The sequence below is a fragment of the Eschrichtius robustus genome, chromosome X (assembly GCF_028021215.1).
Source record: "Eschrichtius robustus isolate mEscRob2 chromosome X, mEscRob2.pri, whole genome shotgun sequence".
Taxonomy (NCBI): domain Eukaryota; kingdom Metazoa; phylum Chordata; class Mammalia; order Artiodactyla; family Eschrichtiidae; genus Eschrichtius; species Eschrichtius robustus.
The window spans coordinates 32,818,698-32,845,790 of record NC_090845.1 but is presented as its reverse complement, the minus strand read 5'-3'; the positions used below and the strand labels follow the sequence as shown (position 1 = coordinate 32,845,790).

The window sequence follows — 27,093 nt, the reverse complement described above, 5'->3', positions numbered from 1 at the left end:
TTAGTTTTCATTATCTCCAATGTGAAATAAATACTGACAGGTTTGTAACAACCCCAAGGGAAATATGCACCACTTTAATGCACAAAATTGTCTTCTGATACATCTAAATAGGCCTCTATCATTCTCTCTGACCTGGTATGGACTTCAGAACCTAAGTAATAGTTCTGTTTTCTATGCCAAGGTCCAGCATCAGCCTAGAGGGCTTCTATATCCATATGGATCTCCTATCCAATTTCCTATTTGCCAAGCTTCTTGATTTCCTGGGTACTCAACCACTAGTCTATTATAGCCTTAAAGTGGACCTTGCCACACCTAAAACTGTAATAACCCTCAAGTCAACCCACCACTTGAAACATCCTAAAAAACTGTATCTCCTGATTTTCTTTCTACCTCTCTGATCATATCTTTCCAGTTCCCTTTGCAGGTCTCACTAGCTCAGTCTACTGAAGTGTCATTAGACAAATTGTTCTGTTCTTGGCTCTATTTGTCACTATACACACGTTCCCTATCCAATCTCATCCATGCTCATGGTGACTCTCAAATGCCTATTATTAGCTCAGAGCTCTCTCGAGCTCCATCCTAGTACATAAGCTGCCTAATGAACATTCCTACCTAGATATCCTAGAGAAGCCTCAAATTTACCATCTCAAAGAGAGCTCACTGTTTTTCAGAAAATCCTTTTCCTATTTTGTGTTCCTCAACCTGGTAATGGTACCACAGCCATGAAAATGAAAGTCATCATTTATTCCTGCAGTCACTTCACCAGCCCTCCACATCAAAGGCTGTGTTCTGCCACTTCTAACACCTTTTTCTGGGCATATAATGTAATTTATTTTTAAATTTTTTCCAGTATTATTGTGGTATAATTGACAAATAAAAGTTGTATATATTTAAGGTGTACAGCATGATGTTTTGATATACATACACATTGTCAACTCACCACAATGAAGCTAGTTAACATCCATCACCTCACATAGTTACTTCTGTGTGTGTACGTGTATACATGTGTGAGTGTGTGTGTGTGTGTGTTAAGAACACTTAAGATCTACTCTCTTGTAGAGTGGTGGTTATCAGTTGCTGGGGGGCGGTAGGGGAAATGGGGAGATGTTGGTCAAAGGGTACAAACTTACAGTTATAAGATAAATAAGTTCTGGGGATCTGATGTACAGCACAGTGATTGTAGCTAATAATACTTTATTCTATATTTCAAAGTTGCTAACTCAGTAGATCTTAAATGTTCTCACTAGAAAAAAGAAATGGTAATTATATGACATGATGGAGGTGTCAACTAACCCCACAGTGGTAATCATTTTACAATATATGAGTGTATCATACCAACACATTTTATACGTTAAACTTACACAATGTCGTATGTCAATTATATCTCTACAAAGCCGGAAAAATCTACTCTCAGCAAATTTCAATTATACAGTACAGTATTATTATCTATAGTCACCATGCTTTACATCTCCAGAACATATTTATCCTGCATATAACTGAAACTTTGTACCCTTTGGGCAACATCTCCCCATTTCCCCCACCCCTCAAGCCCTTGACAACACCATTCTACTCTCTGCTTTTATGAGTTGACTTTTTTAGATTCCACATATAAGTGAAATCATGCAGTGTTTGGCTTACTTCACTTAGCATAATGTCTTCTTCTAACATCTTGACTTTTTTCACACCTGTTCATTCCCCCTGCAAAATTCCACTCAATTTCTTACCTTGAAACTTGCAGCTAGAAGAAGCATGTGAGTACGTGTGTACATGTGTGTGTACACAAAGTGTCATGATACTCATCTAGTAACCCAGGCATTCTCAACCTTGGCTGCACATTAGGATCACCTAAGGAGCTCATACAGTCTGACTGAACTGGTCTTAAATGGGATCCTGGTGTGGTTCTGGAAGATTCGATGTGCAGCCACAGATGAGAATCATTGGTCAACCATTCGATGGTCCTCTATACTCTGCAGAATAAAGGTTCCCTTCTCACCTCAGCTATGTTTCCAAAAAAATACCCTGCCACATCAGTCCCTGAACAATTACCCACCAGCCATGTTAAAATATGTATAATGTCCCAATCTTGTGCTTTCATTGTTCCTTCTACCCTTTCCCCCCTCCTCACCTAGTGAATACTCATCTTTCAATCCTTACTAAAGTGTTAGATCTTATAAAGTTTTTCTGATTCCTTTCCTTCCATTGTCCCTAGCTAGAATTTACTTCTCCCTCTAATATGTTCCACTGCAGTTGTACAGATTTCTATCACAGCAGCTAATTTATTCACTTATTTGTTTATACATATGTCTGTCTCCTCCTTTTTAGACTGTGACATTTTTAGGTCAAGCCTCCTGTCTTAGTCATCCTTGTAACCCCAGAACCCAGGACATGACAGCTAATTAAATAAATGAAACACCAATTAGCATTGTAAAGATAATCTAATCATTTCCAATTTCCCTCTGTAGTTGGTCATTAGGTAAATTGTCAGTTGATATGTTGGGAAAGTGTTTTCTTCTCTATCTCTGGGCTATTTAATTATCTTCAGTGGCTACAATGTCATTGCTTTGCTGGCCCTGAATTTCCAGTTTCATGATTCTTCAAACTGGCTTCTGAGCTCTGAGGTAGAAAGCAAGAACAGTAGTAGAAAAACCTCAATACCCTGAGTTTGAATATCTTAGCTCCTCTGCTAAGAATTGTACAGATATAGGCAAATTACTTAAATGTTCTAAAGTTCAGTTTCATTATCCATGAGGTTGAGAATATATGTCCACCCTGTATCCCCACGAACTCAAACAGTACCAGACATATAGAAGGCACTTAATACAGATTAAAAAATGAATAAAATGATAATAACTACATTTAAGAGTTATTGTTAGGAAGAGATAATGTAGTCATGTATGTGCAGTTCTTAGAAGAGGACTCAGCATAAATATGAGATATTTAATAAATGGCAACTCTCTTCCACATTGTATCTTTAGCTCAGTTGTTCATTACTTTCATACAGTCATGTGATACATTCACCTATCCCCAAATACACCCTGATATGATACAACTCTGTGTCTTTCAGGTCTGGACCCTCCAGCATATGGCCCGAAGCCAAATACAGCCCATCTGGGGTATTAGGGAAAACATTACTTCACTAGCTACATCACATGTAACACAGTTGGTAAGAAAGTTTAGAGTTCAGGTTAAACAAAGAAGAAACAGGTTCAACTGGTCACAGATTTAATGTCTATATTGAAAGGTAGAAACATTTTAAATAAAGTTTCATGTCAAAAGAAAAGGTTGATGTATCTGGCTGTCATAACATCATTTGTCACAGAACCTTTTGTGGCACAATTTTCAGGTTGGATCATTGCAGGTGTGATGTTGGAGGTGGCCTACATTTTCAATTTATTATTTTTAAGATGCTGAGATAAAGTTTGGATATTTTTCTTATTTTAATGCAGTCAAATGTCAAGGTTGAAAAGTTTTACTGAGGTACCTTCACAAACCAAAGTCTTTGGGGGAATTCAAAGACTCTTGAACCCTGAGTCATTTCCAAGATTTTACTTTCTTATTGATATATGACAGTGGGACACAATGAACTTAAAGCTTTAAGTTTAAAAGAATATTCAAGAATATAAGAGAGAGTGGTTATTTATTCACATAATGGATGCAGCAGATGACATGTGGAGACTGCATTTATTTCCCATTACCAAACGCCTTGAAATCAAAGAAATCTAAAGAATCTTAGAACTATTTGGTGGGAATTATATTAGAATTTTTTAAGATATGCAGGATTCATTTTAAAAGATAGTAACATGTACAGTGATAAATGTTAACTAGAATTATTGTGGTGATCATTTCACAATGTATACAAATATTGAATCATTATGTTGTATACCTGAAACTATAAAATGTTATATATCAATTATACCACAATAAAAGTTAATTAAAAAGAAAAAAGTATTTATGAGTATGAATCATGCTGTAAGAGTCTTATGGCTGTCACTGAAGGTAAATCTTAGGATATGTCTAAGCTACCAAACATCTTCCCCACTGATATGGTATAATTTTAAGAGGATCAGCCCAAACTAAAAGCAAACTGTACTCACCCAAAAGGCACCCTTAGAAGATTGACATTGAGCATACAAATGCCAGAATCAATGTAAAATTTTCCACGATTTAATGTAACTCTGGAAATATCTGGGTCCACCTAACTCACTCTCTGTCATGAAAATACTAAAAAGAAAGTTAGAACCTTCACATGAAGTTGAGACACAACTGATAAGAAACCTGAATAAAGAAAGAAACCCTATTATTCTCAACAATGGTTTTATTGTATCTCAAAGTAATTCTCTTTAAGTTACTGACAATTGTTCAATCTAGCTCTGTGTCTATACTATGCACTTCAGTACAACTAGTATTTATTAAAATTTTTAGCACTTATCACAAAATGCTATTAATATTCTTATTATATTACTACTTTAGTTAATAGCTTATAATAGGTACTGCTCTATATATTTTCCTCTACATTATTTCACTAATTTCTACAACAGAACTTAGAGATGGGTAAAATACCTCAGTTTTCAAATGATAGTGTTGAGGCTCAGAGGGTTTAATGGATGCTGAAAGTGACACAGTCAAGACACTCAACTGCACAGTTAAATCACATCAATGTACATGCTGTATTTCCCAATTTAGAATGGATGGATGGATGGATCTAAAGCAGCGGTAAGTATTCTTGCCATGTGTTGGCATGGTAGGAACAATAATGGCCACCCAAAGATGTCTTAATCCCAGGAACCTGTGAATATGTTGCCTTCCATGGAAAAAAGGATTTGCAGATGTGACTAAGGGTCTTGAGATGGGGGGATCATCCTGGGTTATCTGGGAGGGCCCAATGTAACCACAAGGGCCCTAATAAGGGAACTAGTGAGGCAGGAGAGTCAGTCAGAAAAGAAAATGTGATTAGGGAAGTGGAGGTCAGAGTGTGATTGCTGGTAGGAGGCCATGAGCCAAGGAATACAGGCAGCCTTTAGAAGCTGGAAAAGACAAGGAAATGAATTCTCTCTTAGATCTCACAGAAGGAACGCACCTCTGCCAACACCTTGAATTTAGCCTGATGAGAATCATTCAGAAATGTAAGATTATAAATTTGTGTTGTTTTAAGATACCAGGTTTATGGTAATTTGCGACAGTGGTAACATGAAACTAATACAGGAGGTACAATAGGATAGTTTTTTTTTTAATAAATTTCTTTATTTATATATATATATTTTTGGCTGCATTGGGTCTTCGTTGCTGCTCGTGGGCTTTCTCTAGTTGCGGCGAGTGGGGTCTACTGTTCGTTGTGGTGTGCGGGCTTCTCATTGCAGTGGCTTCTCTTTTTGCGGAGCACGGGCTCTAGATGCGTGGGCTTCAGTAGTTGTGGTGCATGGGCTCAGTAGTTGAGTCTCGCAGGCTCAGCAGCTGTGGTGCACGGGCTTAGTTGCTCCGTGGCATGTGGGATCTTCCCGGACCAGGGCTCGAACCCATGTCCCCTGCATTGGCAGGTGGGCTCTCAACCACTGCACTACCGGGGAAGCCCCAATAGGATAGTTTTAATTAGATGTATAATACAAAACCGTTTCCAAAAATTTCCAAATCTTAAATCCAAAAAAAAAACTCTGGTTTACAAAATTTTTATTGTCATCACCCACACTGTCTCCTCTTTCATGTCCATGATCCTTCTTCCTCTCTATTGCTCCATGTCATATTAATAGAATACTTCAGTTGATTCTTCTAAAAACACTATACAGATACTAAACAAAAGTGTAACACAAGCTGAAATATAACATCTATAGACTAAATTTAACTTCACTGTTAGCTTTTCCTCCCACTAAACCCTCACAATCACACTGGTCAACTATTTTCCGCCTAACTCGCCTTTGATTATCCACCTATGGGCCTTTGGACGTGAACGTTCCACTACTGGCAATGTTAATTCTACTAAGCTTTCGAGGACGTTTTGTCGAGTCTGAATCCCACCTTTGCCCATTGTATCTTTGCTGAACACCAGAACAGTTCTTTGTGAACTCCCGTTTCTCCCAAATACAATATAATGACTATATGATATGCCAAGATGATATGCCAAGCACTCCCTGTAGTAAAATGTCCCCTCTGACATAGATAATTTCTTATTTCAAATACATGTGTCTCTTCTCTCCAATCGGTCTACACATTCATTGAAGAGGGGTGGGGGAGGTGCTTATATTATATCACACTAAAAGTGGTTCCTGCTTCTCAGCCTGTGACGCTAAACCTCATTTTTCTCAACTGTTAAAATGAGGACCCGTATACAGGTCTCCATGGGTTGCTGTGAGGAGTAATTGATATGGTATATTGTAGAATTTCTTTGGATAAGCCCAGCATGAATTAGACACTCCATAAATATTAGATTTTTACTTCCTCCCTCTTCATAACAAGTGATTACTGAATATCTGCTGACTTGCAATTATAACATGTCCTTCATCACTCTTACTAGGTTCCATCCAGATTTTTTAGAAGAACATGGACCAGAATTATTATTAAAGCTATTTCAGATCCTGTTACATAAAATTAAAAAACAAAAACCACAGACACAAAGATATGATCACATCCTGCAGGAAGATATGTACCTGGAGAAAAATCTGAAGGCCAATTTTGAACTGCCCTTGGGAGGATTCTCAATCATGCTGTACCTTCCTGCTCTCCTCCTGATGTAGCAGTTCAATAGTTTTATAGCTCTGGTTTTAAAGAACAGACAGGGCACACAGAGGACAGTACATTTGATTCTCCAATTTCTAGTTCGGTACATGCCATACATAGTATACTCTGAAAGAACTTCCTGGCCTTGAGATTAATTGTAGTTACCAATCACAAGTCTCTAAATCCACTGTATTTCACTCCAAAGCTTTCTTCCAGTTCCCTCCTCTTGACTCCTTTCTCTTTTATTTGAAGGGGCCCAAATTGGAGCATGATTGTAAACATCAAATTTCAAGCAAATCTGTCAATGAAGATAGCTCTGTTGTGTCTCCAAGGCTCATCCACACTATTCATGAAATAAAACTGCTGCTTTAGGGACAAATGGAGTGTTTTGAAATAATTTATCCAACTCTTTTTTCCTCTTAGAAATTTAAATGTGCCTCAAATGCCAGACATGATGTTTATCAATTTGTCTTACATTGGAATTTGCATGATCTGTGAAGCTTCTAGGAGCATTTGTATACACAATTATTACTGTAAATTTTGTGTGTTTTTTTAAAATCAGAATGCTTCTATTAAATTGGCTGCAAAGAGGTAATAAACGTGTGTTCTTTTGACAATATGCTTAACCTGAGAATCTCACTTTTTTACATCATCCAACGTTTTGGTGGGAATTACAGATCCCATTCTCCATTTGGCTTATCATCTATACCCATCTAGTTTAGATAATTAAAGGCATTGGCTTTATTTTTTTCCCCTTGAAATGCTCAATACAAAATGCAAATACTGTGTTTCCTGGGGTCAGTATACAACATCTTTGTCCTATCAGTCTCGCTTGTCCTTTTAGCATTGCTGAGGATTCTAGGGATTCTTGAAAAGAATATTAATACGGATTTAATTGATCGGTGACATAATTAAACCATTAAATTCCAGGACAAGGGTGAAGAATAGACAGCCAAACTTTAATAATGAGCTTTCAAAAGGAGGTAGGCAAAATGCTTTCATGTGTATTGTAAATTTTCCTTTCAGTCCAAATAAATGCTGTAGACAAAAGACTGTCTGATCACTGCCCACAGAATAATTGGACCACATAGCTTAATGTTGATGAGTTAGGGGCTTAAATTTAAAAATTAAATAAAATAATAATAACAGAGTTAAAGAATCATGTTGATGTCAATTTATTAAGCTATCAGGTTTTTCTGATACTTCCGTAAATTACTGTTGAGAATATTTTGAGATAGGTAGGCAGTTTAGGGGAAAAAAAGTCAAATTACTAAAAATACTCCACTCCCCTCATACCAAATTTGGGCTCCATTACCCATCTTCAACTACTGTATCCACAATAGCCACATAACTGACTGATTTACTTCCTTGATATACATACATTGAACAAAATATATATGCTTATATTTTTCAAACAGTCTGCACTTACCCATATAGAGCCACGTTACACACACACACACACAGATTTCAATGTAGGCTCCTATAAGCTGGAATGAGGAGGTTCACGACTAATTATAAAAAACGTTAATCAATATTTTAACTCCATGTGATTTTTTTTTCCCATTAACTTTTGGCATCAAATGTGTTTGCTGGCTTGCACCAATGTAGCCTACAACAAACTGAGCACTGAATTTCAAAACACAAATGCCCAATTCTAGTGCTTTTTGGTGGGTATGTAATGCTGTTACATAATAAATGCCATTATTCTGCTCAGATGGAGAAATCCTCTCTATGTTAAGAGCTGTAGAGCTTCTTACACCATCACTCTGCTCACAGTCAACGTTGCTGTTCATCACAACGAAGAGTAGCCCCCGCTCGTCACAACTAGAGAAAGCCCATGCGCAGCAACAAAGACCCAATGCAGCCAAAAACAAATAAATAAATTAAATTAATTTTTTAAAAACGTCTACAAATAACAAAAAGGGAACCCTACTACACTGTTGGTGGAAATGTAAGTTTGTGCAGCCACTGTGGAAAACAGTATGGAGGTTCCTCAAAAAGCTAAAAATAGAATTACCATATGACCCAGCAATCCAACTCCTGGGCGTATATCCAGACAAAAGTATAATTCAAAAAGATACATGCACCCCTATGTTCATAACAGCCCTATTCACAATAGCCAAGACATGGAAACAACCCAAATGTCCATCATCAGATGAATGGATAAAGAAGATGGTGCATATATACAATGGAATACTACTCAGCCATAAAAAAGAATGAAATAATGCCATTTGCAGCAACATGGATCCAACTAGAGATTATCATGCTAAGTGAAGTTAAGTCAGAAAGAGAAAGACAAACGCCATATGATATCACTTTTATGTAGAATCTAAAATGTGACACAATGAACCTATCTATGAAACGGAATCGGAATTACAGACATAGAGAACAGAGTGGTGGTTGCCAAGGGGGAGGGGGTTGGGGGAGGGATGGAATGGGAGGTTGGGGTTAGCAGATGTAAGCTCTTATATATAGAATGGATAAACAACAAGGTCCTACTGTATAGCACAGATAACTATATTCAATATCCTATGATAAACCGTAATGGAAAAGAATATTAAAAAAAGAATATATATATGTATAACTGAATCACTTTGCTGTACAGCAGTAATTAACACAACATTGTAAATCAACTACACTTCAATTTAAAAAATCAAAAAGAAAAAGAACTAGAGTGGCTTATAGGTGAGTTCTATATGACATTAAGAGGGGAAAAGTTAATATCAGTTTAATCTAAACTATGCCAGGTAAATAGAAAAAAGATGAAAAGCTCTCTAATGTATTTTATAAAGCCAACAAGGTTTTAATGTTAAACCTGATAATAACCGTTAAAAGTATAGCCCAACATCACTTACGGACAGAGATGAAACATTCAAAATAAAATATTAGGAAATAAAGTCAGAAGAATAGCACATTATGTCCAGGTAGGGTTTATTCTAGGAATGCAAGGATGGGTCAATTATTGTAAAATATATCAACAAAATCCATCCTATTAAAAAGTAAAGTAGGAAAGCCTCATGATAATATCCATAAATGCTAAATAACCACTTGATAAAACACAGAGCCTTATTAATAAAAGTACCACATAAAACAGGAATAAAAGGAAACTACTTATGGTAGACTTCTTACCAAAAACCAAAACAAATATATACTAAATGCTGGTCACTGAAACAACTGCCACTATAAATTAGGAAATAAGACAAGAGCATCTGTCTTTAGGGAAACTACTCTTACAACATCTGTGTGTTAGTTTCCTAGGTCTCCTAAAACAAAGTCCCACAAACAATATAAACAGACTTAAAACAACAGAAATGTATTGTCTCACAGTTCTGGAGGGGACGAGTCTGAAATCAAGGTATTGGCAGGGCCGTGCTCTCTCACAGGACCTCCTTGCTTCTGGTGGCTGCTGGCAATCCTTGATGTTCTTTGGCTTGTAGATGGATCAGTCCTATTTCTGCCTTAATCTTCACAAGGCCTTCTCCTCTCTGTGTCTGTGTTCATATATCCCTCTTCCTATAAGAACAGCAGTCATTGAAATAGGGCCTGCCCTAATTCAAGTATGACCTCATCTTATTTTGATTATATCTGCAAAGACAGGTTATGACTTCAACATATTTTTTTAGGGGACACAATTCAACCCATAACAATATATTAAAAGTTAAAATTCACATGAACTTTGGCCCAGCAATCCCACTTCTGGAAATCTCCCCCATAAAAATAAAAGCCCTATTTTTAGGATATAAAAGATTGTATATATACATATATTGGGTTGGCCAAAAAGTTCGCTTGGGTTTTTCCATAAGATGTTACGGAAAAACCCAAATGAACTTTTGGCTAACTCAATATAATGTTTAATGTTTATTTTAATGTTGAAAACAAACTGAATGACATGAATTGAGGAATTGTGGTAATATCCACACCATGCACTACATGCACAGATTAAAAATATTTTAAAATAATGAATTATAGTTGGACTAGTTGGCATGGAGGGTTCTCTACAGAGTAAATGGTAATGAGTGAGAAATGCAAGATGCAGAAAAGTTTGCACACAGTATGATCCTAATTTTCTAAAGCAATCAAACAGAATTCCAAGAGCAGTATATATACCCTAACATATACTAAGGTTAACGTGGAGAAAAATAAAGGACTCAAAGTTGTTAACATGGGTTACTTTCCTGGGAGAATAGAATGGGGGTAAGAAAAATAAGAGAAGAAAATGAGTAGCAAACAAAAAATCAAAAGAAAAAAGAATGCACTAAAAATCCGTATAATAATATATACCATTCACATTCATGTAAAGTTGTATAGTTGTGTGTGTGTGTGTATAAAAACTTACCCTCAAGGGCTAAATAAATAAATATTGAGTTAAAAAACTGTTGTAAGTATTCCTACATAAAGATTCCTAAAATGAGTAGACTTGGATGACTATTAGAAGGGGCAAGTAATGAATGCATATTAATGGCAAAACTTTGAAAAAATATTTCTTAAGTATATATAATAACACTTCTTATATGTTCTATGTGTGCAAAGTAATATTTTAAGAAAGTGAAACTATTTAAATTCCTCTAATGGAATTTAGTAGAAGAATATTCCATGGGGTTCTGCAGATAGCGTTGTGATTTCCAGGTGCTCTTCCCCACTGAATTAATATGAAAACCTCAGTTCTACAATATCCCACTCCATGCCAGGGCTATAGGTGAAGCATGAAGTTAAAGTGGTCACATATTTTCTGGGGAAAAAGGGGAGGAATAAGATGAATAAGACTATTTAGTTGCAGGGTTTTATGAGATGACAGCTGATAAGGGAAGTGATAGTGTGAGCTGGAGAAAAAAAAAAAATCTGAAACAGAATGGAGAAAACCCAGAGTTCTTTGAATATGTGCTTTGGTGAGTTTACCCTAACTCACTTAAGTCTTTGGGCTAAATATGCAGGAAACAAAACTTTCAAGATTTCTGTACTTTTTTTTCCCTACTGTACCAGAATTTACCTGGGCAGAAACTAACTCAAGCATTTAATGCTGAAAGGGTCTTACATTGTCAGAAGCAGCTTTTTGAGAATTAAAACCTAATAGAATCTATTAAATATAATACAAATTAACACATTTTCCCCAAAGCCACAGCACTAGTGAATATCCATGCTGAGTAACTCACTTTATTAATCCCTATGAATATGACAGGATACCTTTCCTTAAAGTGTCTCCAGTCCTGGAAAGTAACTGTCTATGTCCACAATTAACCACAATTCAAAACAGAGATGACAAACTTGTAGTAGAAGAACAAATGATGTGTTAGGTGAGCAAAAAAGGAAATGTAATTATGTCCAAACTGGGTAACATAAAACTTAGTACACATAGCTAATTCCAATAAATATTTGCCTACTACTCTTACAAAACCCAATGTTACTAAATATTACAAAATATGTTCTGGCTTGCTCCTACTGTTTTTAGCAGTTGCAGCTTTTAAAAGTAACTGCATGTGAAGGGCACACTTGATCAATGGGCAACATTTTTGAGCACTCACTTTGTGCAGGAGGCTGCCCTGGGAAGGACACCTTATAAAGCTGAGAAGCAGGTGTGCATTCTTTTGTACTAAGAATAGCGCAGGCAGTTACATCAAATTGTCAGCATCATGCTGATGGCAACTGGTTTCTCGAGTGCTGAAGAGTCTTTATGAGGTTTAACTCTGAAGACTGAGTTTTAGTCCTAATGCTTTCCTCTGTTTCAGCCTCACGTGCTTGGACAAATCATTTACCTTTTTTGAATTCCAAGAGGAATTCAAAATTCATTGGAAATAATAATTCTTTATGGCTGGATTATAAAAGGATAAAAAAAAATACAGCATATATAAAAGTGTTTTTATATGAATGTAAGACATCATTATTAAAATAATTACTATGTACAATAGAAGGCTGATAAGCGAGCTAAACATAATTTTGTTTAAAATGACAACTTCTGGGGATAAATGGAAATGACAGGCAATGTGTTTTTTAGTCGTCCCTACCGTTAGTAGACCAGGAAGTAAGTCAGACTTTCAGCTATGTCATGAACTCTGAATGACCTTTAGTGGGTCATACAGCCTAAATCAATTTGAAAATCTCTAACATGAAAGGGATGGGAGAAATAATCTCTAAATCTGTTTCACTTTTCAACTTAATAATAACTAATCTGATGACTGAGGTAAATATTTTGTGGATGTTATATACAAATGTGGATGTATATACAAACGTTGATAAACAAATGTGGATGTTTGGAATAATGAATGTTTGAATCTTAGAGGACAGTAGAATCTGAATTAGGAGACAAGGAACCACTGACAATTTTAAAATAACATGACATCATTTATTAAAACGGTATCGCGGGAACTTTGGTTTCAGCTCAGACATATAAAGAGCTTGGAATCATCATTCCCATCCTTACAATAAGAAATAGCCAAACTGATTATCAACAACTTTTCTTGGACAGATCAGAGAACTGAGATTGCACGTCAAATTACCATCACAGGGCTTCCCTGGTGGCGCAGTGGTTGAGAATCTGCCTGCCAATGCAGGGGACACGGGTTCGAGCCCTGGTCTGGGAAGATCCCACATGCCGCGGAGCAACTAGGCCCGTGAGCCACAATTACTGAGCCTGCGCGTCTGGAGCCTGTGCTCCGCAACAAGAGAGGCCACGATAGTGAGAGGCCCGCGCACCGCGATGAAGAGTGGCCCCCGGCTTGCCGCAACTAGAGAAAGCCCTTGCACAGAAACGAAGACCCAACACAGCCATAAATTAATTAACTAATTAATTAATTTAAAAAAAAAGTTACCATCCCAAAATCTAGAGACGTGAGCTTTTCCAGGGAGATAACTCTGTCATTTACTTATCTGGAGCTGAAGCCGCTGGGTAGATGCCATATAAGCTGGAAGGTACATTAAACTAGAAAATTTGATGACTTGCTAGAAGCTGGGTATAGGCTATCATGAGACTGAGAAGCTCCTGGGAGCTGAAGTCATGGGAAGGGCCTACATTTTTAAAGGTTTTTCTTACAGAAACCCACCAGGCTCTCACAGAATCAAAATCCTAAGAAAGCTCCTCCCCTAGCCACAGGACTCTAGCTGGTGGAAGGGAAGAGTAGCCATTGTGAAATCCACCCAGACCCTTCTCTTGGGCAACAAAAGGCTTAATCTCCAAAAAGTCTGACACTGACAGTTGGCATCAGGGAAATCTCATTCAAGCTGGGTGAAGGGAACTCTGGTCTACCACAGCCTCCCTGTGTCACTTAAAGAAAAAAAATGAAAAATTAAATGTACAGGGGAGAGAAATTCAATTATATATACTGGGGACACTGCAGGACAACCACTGCAAGGGTGAAGGATTAGAGGGCGTGGGGTGAAAAAGCTCTACCCCTAGAGAAGGGACAGAAACTCTTGTAAAAGCCACATCCCCTAGGCACAGGTCCATAGCACACTCCAAAAACTAGGGTTTAATCAGAATTAGAGAAAGCTTCCCTACCACACACCCTACTACTACCATAATAATAAGCCTCCAAAATATAAAGTTTATTAAGAAAATAAATTGCATATAAAAAGGGCAGATCACATGTTAAGCATCCTTATCACCAAAAAAAAGGAGGGAGGGCACAGGAGACTTTTGGAGGTGATGGATATGTCTATCACCTTGACTGTGGTGACGGTTTCACAGTGTGGTATGCATATATCCAAACTCATCAAATTGTATGCATTAAGTATGTGCAGTTTCTATATCAATCATATTTCAATAAAGCTATTAAAATAATAGATTATACTGTCATCTTAAAAAAAAAAGAAGTTGCATTGTAGGAAGGAAAAAGAGATCGACTGTTCCAGCCACAGGCTTGGACCCACCACACACCAATCCTTAACACACCAAAATCACAGGTTTCATTTCACACAGAAAGATGGCCAGAGACTGGTCCTGTGGTCAGCAGTGGAGGGGATCTCTTCTGAGACTCAGACCAGGAGAGGATATTCTGAATACTCAGCAGGAGAAAAGAGGTTGGAACTATGTAGGTCATAAGGAAGCAAACTTCAAAAGACTGTTCTAAAGGGAGTCAATAACATACATGTGTAGAGCTCCTGGTATGTGTCCAGTAGAACATCAGAATCTAGGAGGCGGGCGTAGTTTGCCCAGGGCAGGAAATCCTTAGTTGCCTTAGTTGACACTTCACAGCACATCTCCAACTACTGAATTCAGATTCTCTCTAAACATCCATAGGCTGATTTCTTCATCACTTTACATTCCATCACTTAATTTGTGAACTTGGGACTCCAACCACTTCTTAGTTAAGTTGCCTCATCTATAATACTGGGATAATACTATAATACTTCATAGTCAAAAGGCAGGGATTTAAAATGCATGGCCATTGACAGTTCTTACAGCACCTCATCTTCTCCATGGTGAAGGTGCATAATTAAATTAAATTGTCACTTGCTTGAGGTTTCCAGCTTTTCTGCATTCACTCTGGTCACTTTTATCCCTTTAGGAAGGGCTGCTTCCTCTCTTGCAATCCCTTCCTTCTCTACTACATTGGTCAAATTTCTTATTACTTGCAGCTTAGCAATAACTAAATAATGGTATTTGCACTAATATATAATTGATACTTATTTGTGGAGGGTGAGAAGGAAGATTTTTTCATCAGATAAAGTAAAATAGATCTTTTCCGTTAAGCATCAATGTCATCCTCATTCCTAGCAGTGAAAAACCTTTCCTGAGAGGATAACTCATCCAGTGAACTTGCACTCACATGTGGTATCATGAATAAGTGCATGGCTGGCCACTGCTGCTTTTTCTTTTTCTGCACACCATATTCCTATTAACCTTTCCTTGGGACAAAAATGAAATATTCTCATTTACAAAGTGATGACTTATTGAAAACTGCACGAGTTACTTTTTCTAATACTTCTTTAGAATTGCATTCATTTATCCCCAAGAACTCCAAAGGCTCTGAAAGACATAAATGAGCCTCACATTACCGTCAGGATTTTTTCTAAAACATCTATTAATTATTCAAAGTATGGTAAGGGGTGTTTCAGAGACACAGCAATGTATTTCAATAGATACTTCCAAATATCTTACATGGTTGTTTAATATTTATGATGCTTCTACAATGTGTTCTCACCTTTATAAAATGCAGTGACCCTAAATCTCTTTTACAGAACATCACTTGCCTCACAATAAATAAATGGATGGAAAAGCTAGGCTAACTAGCTTAAGTTCATCTTTCATAAGATTAACATCTTAAAGCAATTTGTAAAATAGAGAAAAATCTAAACCCATCTAGTGTTAATAAAAATAGGGCCTTATATTTTTAATGCTTTGTAAGTTATAAATCACCTTTTCACAAAGTAACTTGTTTGAGCCTTACAACAACTCCGAGACTTAGTTAAAACACGTATGTTATCTCCATTTCATAGATGGGGCAAATGAAGCTAAGAGAAATGTCATAACTTCCCCAAAGTACACATATTAAAAAGGAGAAAGGGAATAACCAAAAAACTAGTCTCTGATATCTGGTCCAATGATCAATGTCAGGTTACAGAACTTTGAATGGAATTACTTCTACTATATAGTATGCAAATTGTATCACTCTGCTCCAGAGGAAATTGGAACAGAATTTAAGGTAATTATGTAATCATATATCTTCCTATCTATATGTTAGAAAGTACTTGCAAGTGCACTCACTTGCTTTCACATCACTGTTATGAAAGAAGTATAAACAAAGAGAGCTGACTGTAATTGTTGATATTACCTTAAAGGATGGACAACTGTCTCCCCAAATTAACATGTTCAGAAGAAATTGGAACCATCTCCCAGATAGTCATCTTTTAAGCCCACAGATGCCCAGCAGATGCTCTAAACTAATATTCCTGGAAATTCTGGTGTAATTTGTATATGATGAAGGGTTCCTTACCCTCATAAATACTCCAAAGGTGAGGAAAGGGAGACTGGAGGGGAGGGTGAGGCTCTCACACCAGCCCTGTTTTCCAGGTACAGTGACTATATGGATAATAGAACGAGAGGATAGTAAAAGGAAGATCAGGATTAGTACAATGCAGAGTCTTTTTTTTAAAAAAAAAACATTTTTATTAGAGTATAATTGCTTTCCAATGGTGTCTTAGTTTCTGCTTTATAACAAAGTGAATCAGTTATACATATACATATGTCCCCATATCTCCTCTCTCTTGCGTCTCCCTCCCCCACACCCTCCTTATCCCACTCCTCTAGGTGGTCAAAGAGCACCAAGCTGATCACCCAGTGCTATGCAGCTGCTTCCCACTAGCTATTTTACATTTGATAGTGTATATATGTCCATGCCACTCTCTCACTTCGTCCCAGCTTACCCTTCCCCCTCCCCGTGTCCTCAAGTCCATTCTCTAGTAGGTCTGCGTCTTTATTCCCGTCTTGCCCCTAGGTTCTTCATGAACATTTTTTTTTTTTTAGATTCCATATATATGTGTTAGCATACGGTATTTGTTTTTCTCTTTCTGACTTACTTCACTCTGTATGACAGACTCTAGGTCCATCCACCTCACTACAAGTAACTCAATTTCGTTTCTTTTTATGGCTGAGCAATATTCCATTGTATATATGTGCCACATCTTCTTTACCCATTCATCTGTCGATGGACACTTAGGTTGCTTCCATGTCCTGGCTATTGTAAATAGAGCTGCAATGAACATTGTGGTACATGACACTTTTGGAATTATGGTTTTCTCAGGGTATATGCCCAGTAGTGGGATTGCTGGGTCATATGGTAGTTCTATTTTTAGTTTTTTAAGGAACCTCCATACTGTTCTCCATAGTGGCTGTATCAATTTACATTCCCACCAACAATGTATGAGGGTTCCCTTTTCTCCACACCCTCTCCAGCATTTATTGTTTGTAGATTTTTTGATGATGGCCATTCTGACCAGTGTGAGATGATATCACATTGTAGTTTTGATTTGCATTTCTCTAATGATTAATGATGTTGAGCATTCTTTCATATGTTTGTTGGCAATCTGTATATCTTCTTTGGAGAAATGTCTATTTAGGTCTTCTGCTAATTTTTTGATTGGGTTGTTTGTTTTTTTAATATTGAGCTGCATGAGCTGTTTATATATTTTTAATTGCACTAGACACAGCTGTACAGCAGTTGAGTAATGCGGGTTAGCTGTTAAAGGTGGTGTTTTGTAGTGCAGAATGCTTGCCTCTTCCACCTTTTCTCCTTATTGTTCCTATGTAAAGGTAATGTGCTGCGCAGAAACAAATGGTTATCCAGTTTATGAAAAAGCCTGACAATTGCACTTCCAGTCACCCTGGCCTTGCATATGTAACAGGGCATACAGTGAGCACATCTAGCAGGTGAACTTAAAAGTAAATATGCCTTTATTTTTTCCTTTCACTCCCAAAGTGGTCAATCTGACCATCTTCAGTTACGAACTTAAATATGAAAAATGTTAAGAAGTAAATTGTAACTTTCTAAGTGCTAACAACACGCTGTATCTTTTTGTTTATGCATAGAACAAATATTAAAAACAAGACTTTAAATCAGACAATAACTATAGTGTTATAGGAATTCAAAGTTCTAGATAAAGTATGTTCACACCGTAGAGGAGCTTTCAAAACTTCAGTGAAATCGACCTATTACTAGTATCCAGAAACCACACCTAAGCCAATGGTCATTAACCTAACCAAACATCTGTCAAAACTTTTTAAATACACCACACATGTACATGCAAGAACACACATAAGTACACACTTACTCACACTAAGACTTTGCTAAATTTAGGCATCCTAAAAATCCCACCAGGGAGCTAACTGGTCACATAACATTATCTCACTCATTCGTGAGGTTATCGGTGAAAGACGTTTTAGTTCCCACCAGGACCATTCTGTTTCTTAATAGAAGCCAAGTGTTCAGTGGTACTTTACCTCGGGATATTTTCTCTTCATATGAGAATCAAATGGGCATTACCGGGCCAAGGTATCAGAATACACTGTATAATAAATGAAACACATACAAAAATAGGGACATTTTGAAAGGACCTCATGGTACAAAGAAGTAGGAAATTTATTCACAATGTTAACATTATATGTCATAACCACATTTCATTCATAATCAAATGAAAATGTTCATTTCCTTCAACTTTACAGAATTTCAAAGCCTAATAAATACTTATTAAACAAATAAATGACAGAACAATTCTGTTTGCTTATTTTTTCATAAAAACTAAATCCAATTAAACAACTGTATAAACATGTTAACTTTATAGAATGGACAAAAGCAAGTAAGTTTTACATGGCAACTTTATTGTAAATCACTTGTTTTTTTTCCTTACAGTTTTATGGAGATACACTTGACATTTAGCACTGTCTAAGTTTAAGGCATACAGTAAGTCCCCTACACACGAACCTTCAAGTTGTGAAAGGTCAAATATGCGAACGTGTGGTCACATGTCCAATCACGTTAAGTTAGTTCACGTGTCTGGTGTACACTGTCATGTGTGTGCATCCTCTACAAGTGGTTGTGCTTTCGTGTGCTTTACAGTACTGTAGAGAATACAGTAGTACAGTATCTTTATTTCAAGCCCAGGATGTCCGGAAGCAAGCATAAAAGCAGCGATGATGTAGCTGGTACTGCTAAGAAGCAGTGATAACGATGGAAACAAAACTGAAAATAATTGAGAGAGTGGAGCGAGGCGAAAAGATGGAATTGGCAGCCCAGAGAAACGATGAAGAGAGACAAGAGGAAGAAGAAGTAACTAAAGAACCAAAGAGATTCACGATGCAGGAAATGGCAAGGGGATTTTCTTTATTTGAGGAGGCGCTGTTAGTTTTTGAGGCATAGGATCCAAACGTGGAACAGTACACAACGGTTGCAGCAGCCATTCAGAATGCAATCCAGTACTACTGTGTCATCATCTATGGCAAGAAAAGAAGAGCTACTACGCAGACATCACTGGATTGTTTTTTTCAAAAGGGGAGACAGAATTGAAACCAGCAAGGAACCAAACCTGTGCCATCAACGTCAGGCGCGAGTGAAATTGCAGCTTGCCCTCCGTCTCCTATAGCTGGCGATCCCTCCGCTCCACCATCATCCCACCTCCTCTCCCTCCTCCCGTCAGTAACCCTTCTTGCCCGTTCAGTCAATGCCAGCCCCTGTATGCCAGCTGTTGTACTGTACTACTGCACTTTTCAAGGTACTGCACTGTAAGATTAAAAATGTTTTACTTTTTTGTTTGTTTTTCATGTATTATTTGTGTGACAAGTATTATAAACCTATTACGGTACAGTACTATATAGCCGATTGTGTTCATTGGGTACCTAGGCTAACTTTGTTGGACTTAACGAACAAATTGGACTTATGAACGCGCTCTCGGAATGGAATTCGTTCCTTTGTAGGGGACTTACCGTACAGCATAATGATTTGACTTATGTTGGGCAATAAGAAATTTGCCTTTACCCTTCTAGATTTTTCTGGCTGGCCTAAGAATTAAATTAACATGAGACAGATGAACGGGAGAAAATCAAACAAAGTTTAATAACATGTACATATGGGAGAGACCCAGGAAAACCGAATGACCAGTATGGCTGAAACCCTCACCTGAAATATCATCTTCGGCTAAAAACAAAAGAGGATGCTGTGGGTACTGTTTGAGACTTCAAATGGGAGCAAGGTGATTTACATGAAGATGGAAAAGCAAATGTTTGGTAGATGGGCCGTGTAGAGAGACGAGGGACACAGAGTGGACTCTGATCTCTAGGCCCTGCTGAGTTTCTCCTACCACTACCAGCCCGTAGTCTTTGCAGATATCTCTGGTGATAGCTCTAGTGGGGAATGACTGGCCCTCTATCTAAATTTTTCTAGGCGGTTAGGAGCAAGGTCAAAGTTTCTTCCTGAGACTTTTGGGCCTAGAGTTTTTTTCAGCTTGAAATCATCTGCATACCAAAGGAACATTTTGCAGTGGCAAGTTCTGTTCCCCTACACTTACATACATCACGAAATGATGACCACAATAAGTTTAGCACACATCCATGACCTCGTATAGATACAAAATAAAAGAAAAAGAAAAAAATATTTTTTCCTTGTAATGAGAACTCTTAGGATTTACTCTTAACAACTTTCATATGCAACATACAGCAGTCTTAATTATATTAATCATGTTATACATTACATCCCTATACTTATTCATCTTGTAACTAGAAGTTTGTACCTTTTGACCACCTTCATCCAACCTCCCCACCCACCTCTGGTAACCACAAATCTGATCTCTTTTTCTATTAGTTTGTTTGTTTGTCTTTTGAAGTATACTTGGCCTACAACACTATGTTAGTCACTGGTGCACAGCATAGTGATTAGATATTTCTGTACATTATAAGATGATCACAAGTCTAGTTACCATCTGTCACCATACAAAGACATTACATTACGATTGACTATATTCTCCCCAGTGTACATTTCATTCCCTTGACTCCTTTATTTTGTGATTGGAGGTTTGTACCACTTCATCTCCCACACATATTTCACTCATTCCCTGACCCCCTGCCCTGTATCAAATTACTTTTTGACGTCTGATTACATCACCAATCATATGGCTCTCCCGTGACAACTCTTAGGAGCCTTCCAATGATAAGTGGCAGGAATCTTTCACAGGCTTACACTTTAAAAATGAAATACGTTGTTTTACAGATCTAAAAATCTGAAGGCACATCTAGCTTCAGGTATTTCTCAAATTTTTCCTCAGGTATCTTGCTCTTTCTCCATTATGGTTTTCCTCTGTCTCTTTATGTCAATGTTCCTCATTCTTGGGACATAACATAGCCACAAGCATCTTCAGGTTTATATCCTACCAGCCTAGCAACCGCAGTGGAAAATGGTTTCTCGCAACATCTCAGATTTAACTCTTAAATGTACTTTCGGTCACATGCCCATGCTTAAACCAATTACCGTAACCGATTTGAGGTATACTGATCGGACATGGCTGCATCGTGTGTCCTTTCCTCTAGCCATGGCAGTGAATTCAGCTAAACCTAAACCAAGTGGACTAAGACTGTAGAATGGGTTTTCCCCCCATGAAAATCAGGATGCTATTAGCATAAGTATGTTAAGGGGACGCTAAGCAGACACAAATAAAATCTACTGCTTGTTCTCAAAAAAATACCAAAACATCTTAATCAGTGTCCTATTTCTTACATGAAAAAAATCAAAACTCAACTTACAGTTTTTGTCAAGTATTCTTTCTGAGATTAACTCCACATTTCCACCCAACCCCAAAATTGTGGCCACAGTTGCCCAAACAAGCCAAGGTCTTTCAAGTCTACTTCTTCCATCTGACATAGTCTTTCTCTAGCAACACATAACTGGCCACTTTCCATCTACAGAAAGTATAATTATGTTTAAAGATTCAGATTTAAATATAACACCTCTGTGAAACATTTCCCAACTCCCATTAAATAATCGCTACACAGTTCTCTGTACTTACACAATACTGCATATATAAATCTATGATAAAATATACTGTACTTTGATAGTTTCCATGTGGTGTTTCCCTCACCTGGTGTGTGAATTACTTGGGAGTACAAACTGCTTCAACAATTGACATATCTCTAGCCGCTGAGGCAATAACTGACCCAGTTTGTGTTGGATGGATTAATTATTAAATAAGTCAAATTGAATAAAGTCTCAAATTCAGCAGCCAAATCTTGTCTTTACCTGAATAAGTTGAACAAAGAGCTCCCAAACAAGTGTTAAGTGGGGCTGGTAATATTAATGAGTCCAGAAGCTCTTAGAGGTCTCCTTCAGAGAGCACTGCAAATGAGCATTATTTTATTTTCACCAAGCCTTTCAGGTTATATACATGCAACAAAATCAGCAAAGTCAGTACTCACTGTGGCAGACAAAGTAACTATTATGTATCTGTCTTAAAAGTTCCTGTGATGTTCTGGCTAGCTTTCTTTAAGTAAGATTTATAGTATTTATGAGAAAGGAGGACAAAAATGAACCTGATGCTTTTGTGGAGAAGGAATTCCCTGGCTGAGCAGAAAAGCCTGCCAGAGTTTTGGTGTTTCTTGTGTGTTTGTTTGCTTGAAACAAGATTGAAGGGCCGTATAATGCAAGATGAAGCCATTAACAGTTAAAAGGGAGAGGACACTCTAAAGAGACTCAGCTAGGGCCCGGGTAAATTATCACAAATTGTGGGCTTTCTTAGTGAGAGTCTATGATTTGAGAAATTCATGAGGAGAAAAGGCGGAGGGGTCCCTGGGCACCTGGAAATGAGAACTGCTGCATTTAACTAGGCTGACTCTGGCATGGCATTTTGAAGAAGGCAGTCACATGTAAGGTAACGAATAAACAGGGCATATCAGAGCCTGAAAACGCCTCCTGAAAACCTGAGAATAGGCTCATGTGGGTGAAACGAGGTGAAGGACGGTGCTTGGTACACTATAAACCCTCAGTAATATTGGCTGGTTTTCAATGAAATGAAACCTAACCTGAATCCAGTCCCTACCCGGTAACAGCGGGGAAGATAATGGATGCCTAGGCAACGTCTAGCAAGTTCTGGGATAGAGGCGGCTCCCACCTGTTGCGTCACCAGGCGGCTACAGAACTGAGTCGGGGACGGGAGAAGGGAGGAACCTGCGCGGAGGGTCATCCGACTGAGTCGGAATCGGAATCGGAACCGGAACCGGAACCGGAACCGGAACCGGACACTCTGGCAGGAGGTAGAAAGCGAAGAACACTAAACGGCCGTTGGTGAATTTCAACACTATGTCGTGAATTTCAGATCATTTTCTACTTGTTTACTAAGATGGAAAACTCGGATTCCGACGATGAAGGAGATGGAGTTCCGGCCCAACGCACAAGTCAAACGGACCTACTGGTTCGGGAAGAAGGTTTCTTCAGGCTTGTCAACAGTCTGAGTGAAGAAGATTACAAACTTATGAGAGACAACAATCTTCTAGGCATTCCAGGTGAAAGTACAGAAGAAGAGTTGCTGAGAAGACTTCAGCTAATTAAAGAAAACCCACCACAAGACTCAGATGAAAATACAGGTACACTTTGCTTTTGGAGGGAATAGGATGGGATGAATAAGGAACTTCATCATAGTAAATAGTAACTTCATAACAGTACATAGTAGCTAATTATACAGAAGTGACATAAATTAATTTGGTGAGTAACTTCTCATAAAAAGAACTGGCACTTACTTGATTTTTGGTGAGAATGTCAAGGTATGTTTGTTTGTTTTCCTGATTCACATTTGGGTTGTTTTAATTGGGAAACAGTGTGAAGTAGCCTATTTGTACTTTTCTTGGTTTTCTACCTCAATTGAAAGTCCCTCCTACTTCCTGAATTATTTTTTCCACATAGACACGTTAAAAAAAAGCAAACAGAGATATTTCATATTCTAATCAAGTGGTTCTCAACTGGGGACAATTTTGCTCTCTCCAACACCTGGGGACATTTGACAATGGCTAGAGATATTTTTGGTTGTCGCAGGGGAGGCATGGGTGCCACTAGCATCTAGTGGGCACAGGCCAGGGGTGCTGCCAAATATCCCACAATGCACAGGACAGCTCCCCAAACAAAGAATTGTCCAGCACCCAAACGTCAACAGTGCTAAGGCTGAGAAGCCGTGCTCAAACCTCAGGTCTGGTGCCTTCTCTCCCAGTGTGAAGTAGAGGATTTTACTGTCTAAGGAAGAGGAGACTGTACTACTTTGGTTCTTGAATATGGTCTTATATGTACCATGCTAGGTTCAGTCTGTTCATTTGATCTGACCTTCAATTTAATGTCAATTAAAAATCTTGGTAACATTAAGAAGTATTCAAAATTCAAATACTTTTAAACCTATAAAACTTGTTTATGTTTGCGCAATAATCTTATATTTTAAAACAGCTTATATTATTATCAAAAGCACATAAGTGAAGAGCCTAGAAATAGTAATGTTGGAGACTAATGAAAATTAGACAATAATGTCAATTGAAGGAAAATACTAGCATTGTACCTTAACTGGTGTTTACCTTGTTGAATTGCATTAGTGTTTTGACAGTGGACTGAAAAAAAAGTCTCTTGACATTCCTCCTACACAGGGCTGGTATTCCTCCTACACAGGGCTGGTACACAGGGCTGTGTATATGATGAAATATTGCAAAATAGACTTCCTCCAGGTTCCCTTTTTAAAAAATCCTCTAAGTTTATCTAGGATTAGCTCACTCTTCTTCAGATGGAATTGGAACTTTTCTACCTTTACTTATAAATCTGGACAGTGTAGTTTATAAAATATTAACCCTATAAATGTGAAATCAGTTTAAAACATCTGAGTATTTAAGTTCTCATTTTTTGTTTGTTTTTGAAACAAAGTTTCAGAGTGCTATTTTATGATGGTTCTAATTTTGGTAGTTCTTTCATGTCCCCTCCCCATTTTTTTTGCTAACAGATGGAGGAGACGCTCCAGATGATGTGTCTAGTGGCGACTCTGTAATAGACGGGCTTAACTGTTTGGGACAAACTGAAACTATGACAAGTGGACAGAGAGAAAACCAATCTGGGAGAGAAGAGGGCCAAATGAATCCTACAAGTGACCAGTTCAGATTCACTTTAGAAAGAAATTTTCACCTTGATAATGGGAGTCCAAATCCAGAGGATGAATATGTAGCATCTGCAAGACTTCCCAGAAGAGAAAGTATGGAAGACAGCCAAAGGCAAGTGGAAAATCCACAATCTGAATCAATATTTACAAGACCATCTATGTCTGAACAAGATACAACTGAAACATTAGTGGAATTCCCACCTACCAGAAGTCAGAGAAGAGCAAGAAGTAGGAGCCCAGAGTATCCGAGAACCAGAGCAAGAATTGAAAGTTGGTCGCCTCCACGTTCACTTAGGGAAAGTGTACAAAGACTTAATCGTAGTATACCATCTCAGACTTCTGAGCAGCCTCTGGTAAGTGAGAATGTGAGATTTTCTAGAACTGAGCACCAAGAAATATTGAGACAGCAAATGACTGGACTTGAGTTGCAAAACAGTGGTCTTATTGAAACTTCTAGAACAAGGAATGCCGTTCACGGAGAAGGTTCTCCAGATACAACCAGCAGTGATGAATCTTGGGGAATGAGGGAAGTACATCTGACCATACCCTTCAATCTTGAAGTAGGACAAGTTCATTCTGGAGCATATTCTCAGAGAGACAGCACAGCTAGGAGAACTCGGTTAACATCCGAGACACCAAACAACACCGTCAGTTCTGAAAGTCAACGAGGACTGAGGCATATGTATTCACATTCTGAGCAGGCAGATGTGAGAGCTTATGTCATTACCATCAGAAATCCCGTTTGCAGAATTTTAAATACTAGCTTAGATGATACAACATCTGTTCCAATTCAGAGCACGTTAAGGCAGACAATGACAGAATTTAGTAACCCAAGTAACCTTATGGACAGTGACAGTAACTTAGAGCATAGTGTCTCACCTCCAAGTCAAAGCATGGAATGGCCAGAGTCACCAGATGACAGCGATGGTCCTAATGGTAGTAGTAGTAGTAGATTTGGTTCCGATTCAAATCCTAGCTATAACCCCCATTCAAGTTCCACACTGATTTGTCACTCAAGCCCCAATTGTATGTCTAGTTCCAGTTCTCGTCCTATTTCCAATGCCAGCTCAAGAGATGAAAATTCAGAAATTAGCTCACGGATGTTTGAAGGCACTGAAGAAACTAACTCATCACCAGACTTACCATCAGAGACCAGGCAAGGGGGTAGACAAATGACCCCAGTAATACCTGATGAAAGTGACCCTTTGTTCTTCCTTAATCTGGAACAGATTTTCCACTTAGATGAAGATGATCTAGACCAACCTACAGGACTCAGCAAAGCACAGATTGACAACTTGGCTGTAAGATCTTTTGATGAAAATGATGCATTAAAAGCTTGCAGCATTTGCATGACAGAGTACACCGAAAACAGCAAGCTTCGCATCCTACCTTGCTCCCATGAATATCACATTTACTGCGTTGATCGCTGGCTCTCTGAGAACTCTGCCTGTCCTATTTGTCGTGGGCAAGTAGTGGATTCCAATGAGACTGAAAATCCTAATTGAGATCTGAATTCTCAGCTATGTAAAGTGTTACAGTGACGGACAAACAACAGTCACCTGCCTCATGTCCACTTTTAGAGTTATTCATGCTTAAATATAACAACCTGAATCTATATATAACAATCTGAACTGAACCACGAGTTCCTGAAGGAATTATTGGGCTTTCCCCAATTTCTGTTCCATCATAAAAGGAAATATTAAAAAGTCAAACAATATTGTCCAATTTGACAATAAAAATTAACTTCACACCACAGCAGTTCACTGAATTTCAATAAAAACTTAGCATGTGCACTGG

The 27,093-nt window shown here is 38.0% G+C and overlaps 1 protein-coding gene across 1 annotated transcript; it reads left to right on the top strand.

The window, feature by feature from the left end:
* Positions 1–23,493: 23,493 nt before the first annotated feature.
* On the top strand, positions 23,494–26,801 carry LOC137756264 (E3 ubiquitin-protein ligase RLIM-like). The gene is made up of 2 exons (XM_068532592.1): positions 23,494–23,758; positions 25,144–26,801. Exons 1-2 carry the CDS (start codon positions 23,515–23,517, stop codon positions 26,799–26,801), a joined length of 1,902 nt encoding a protein of 633 aa, XP_068388693.1. The 5' UTR covers positions 23,494–23,514.
* Positions 26,802–27,093: the final 292 nt, after the last annotated feature.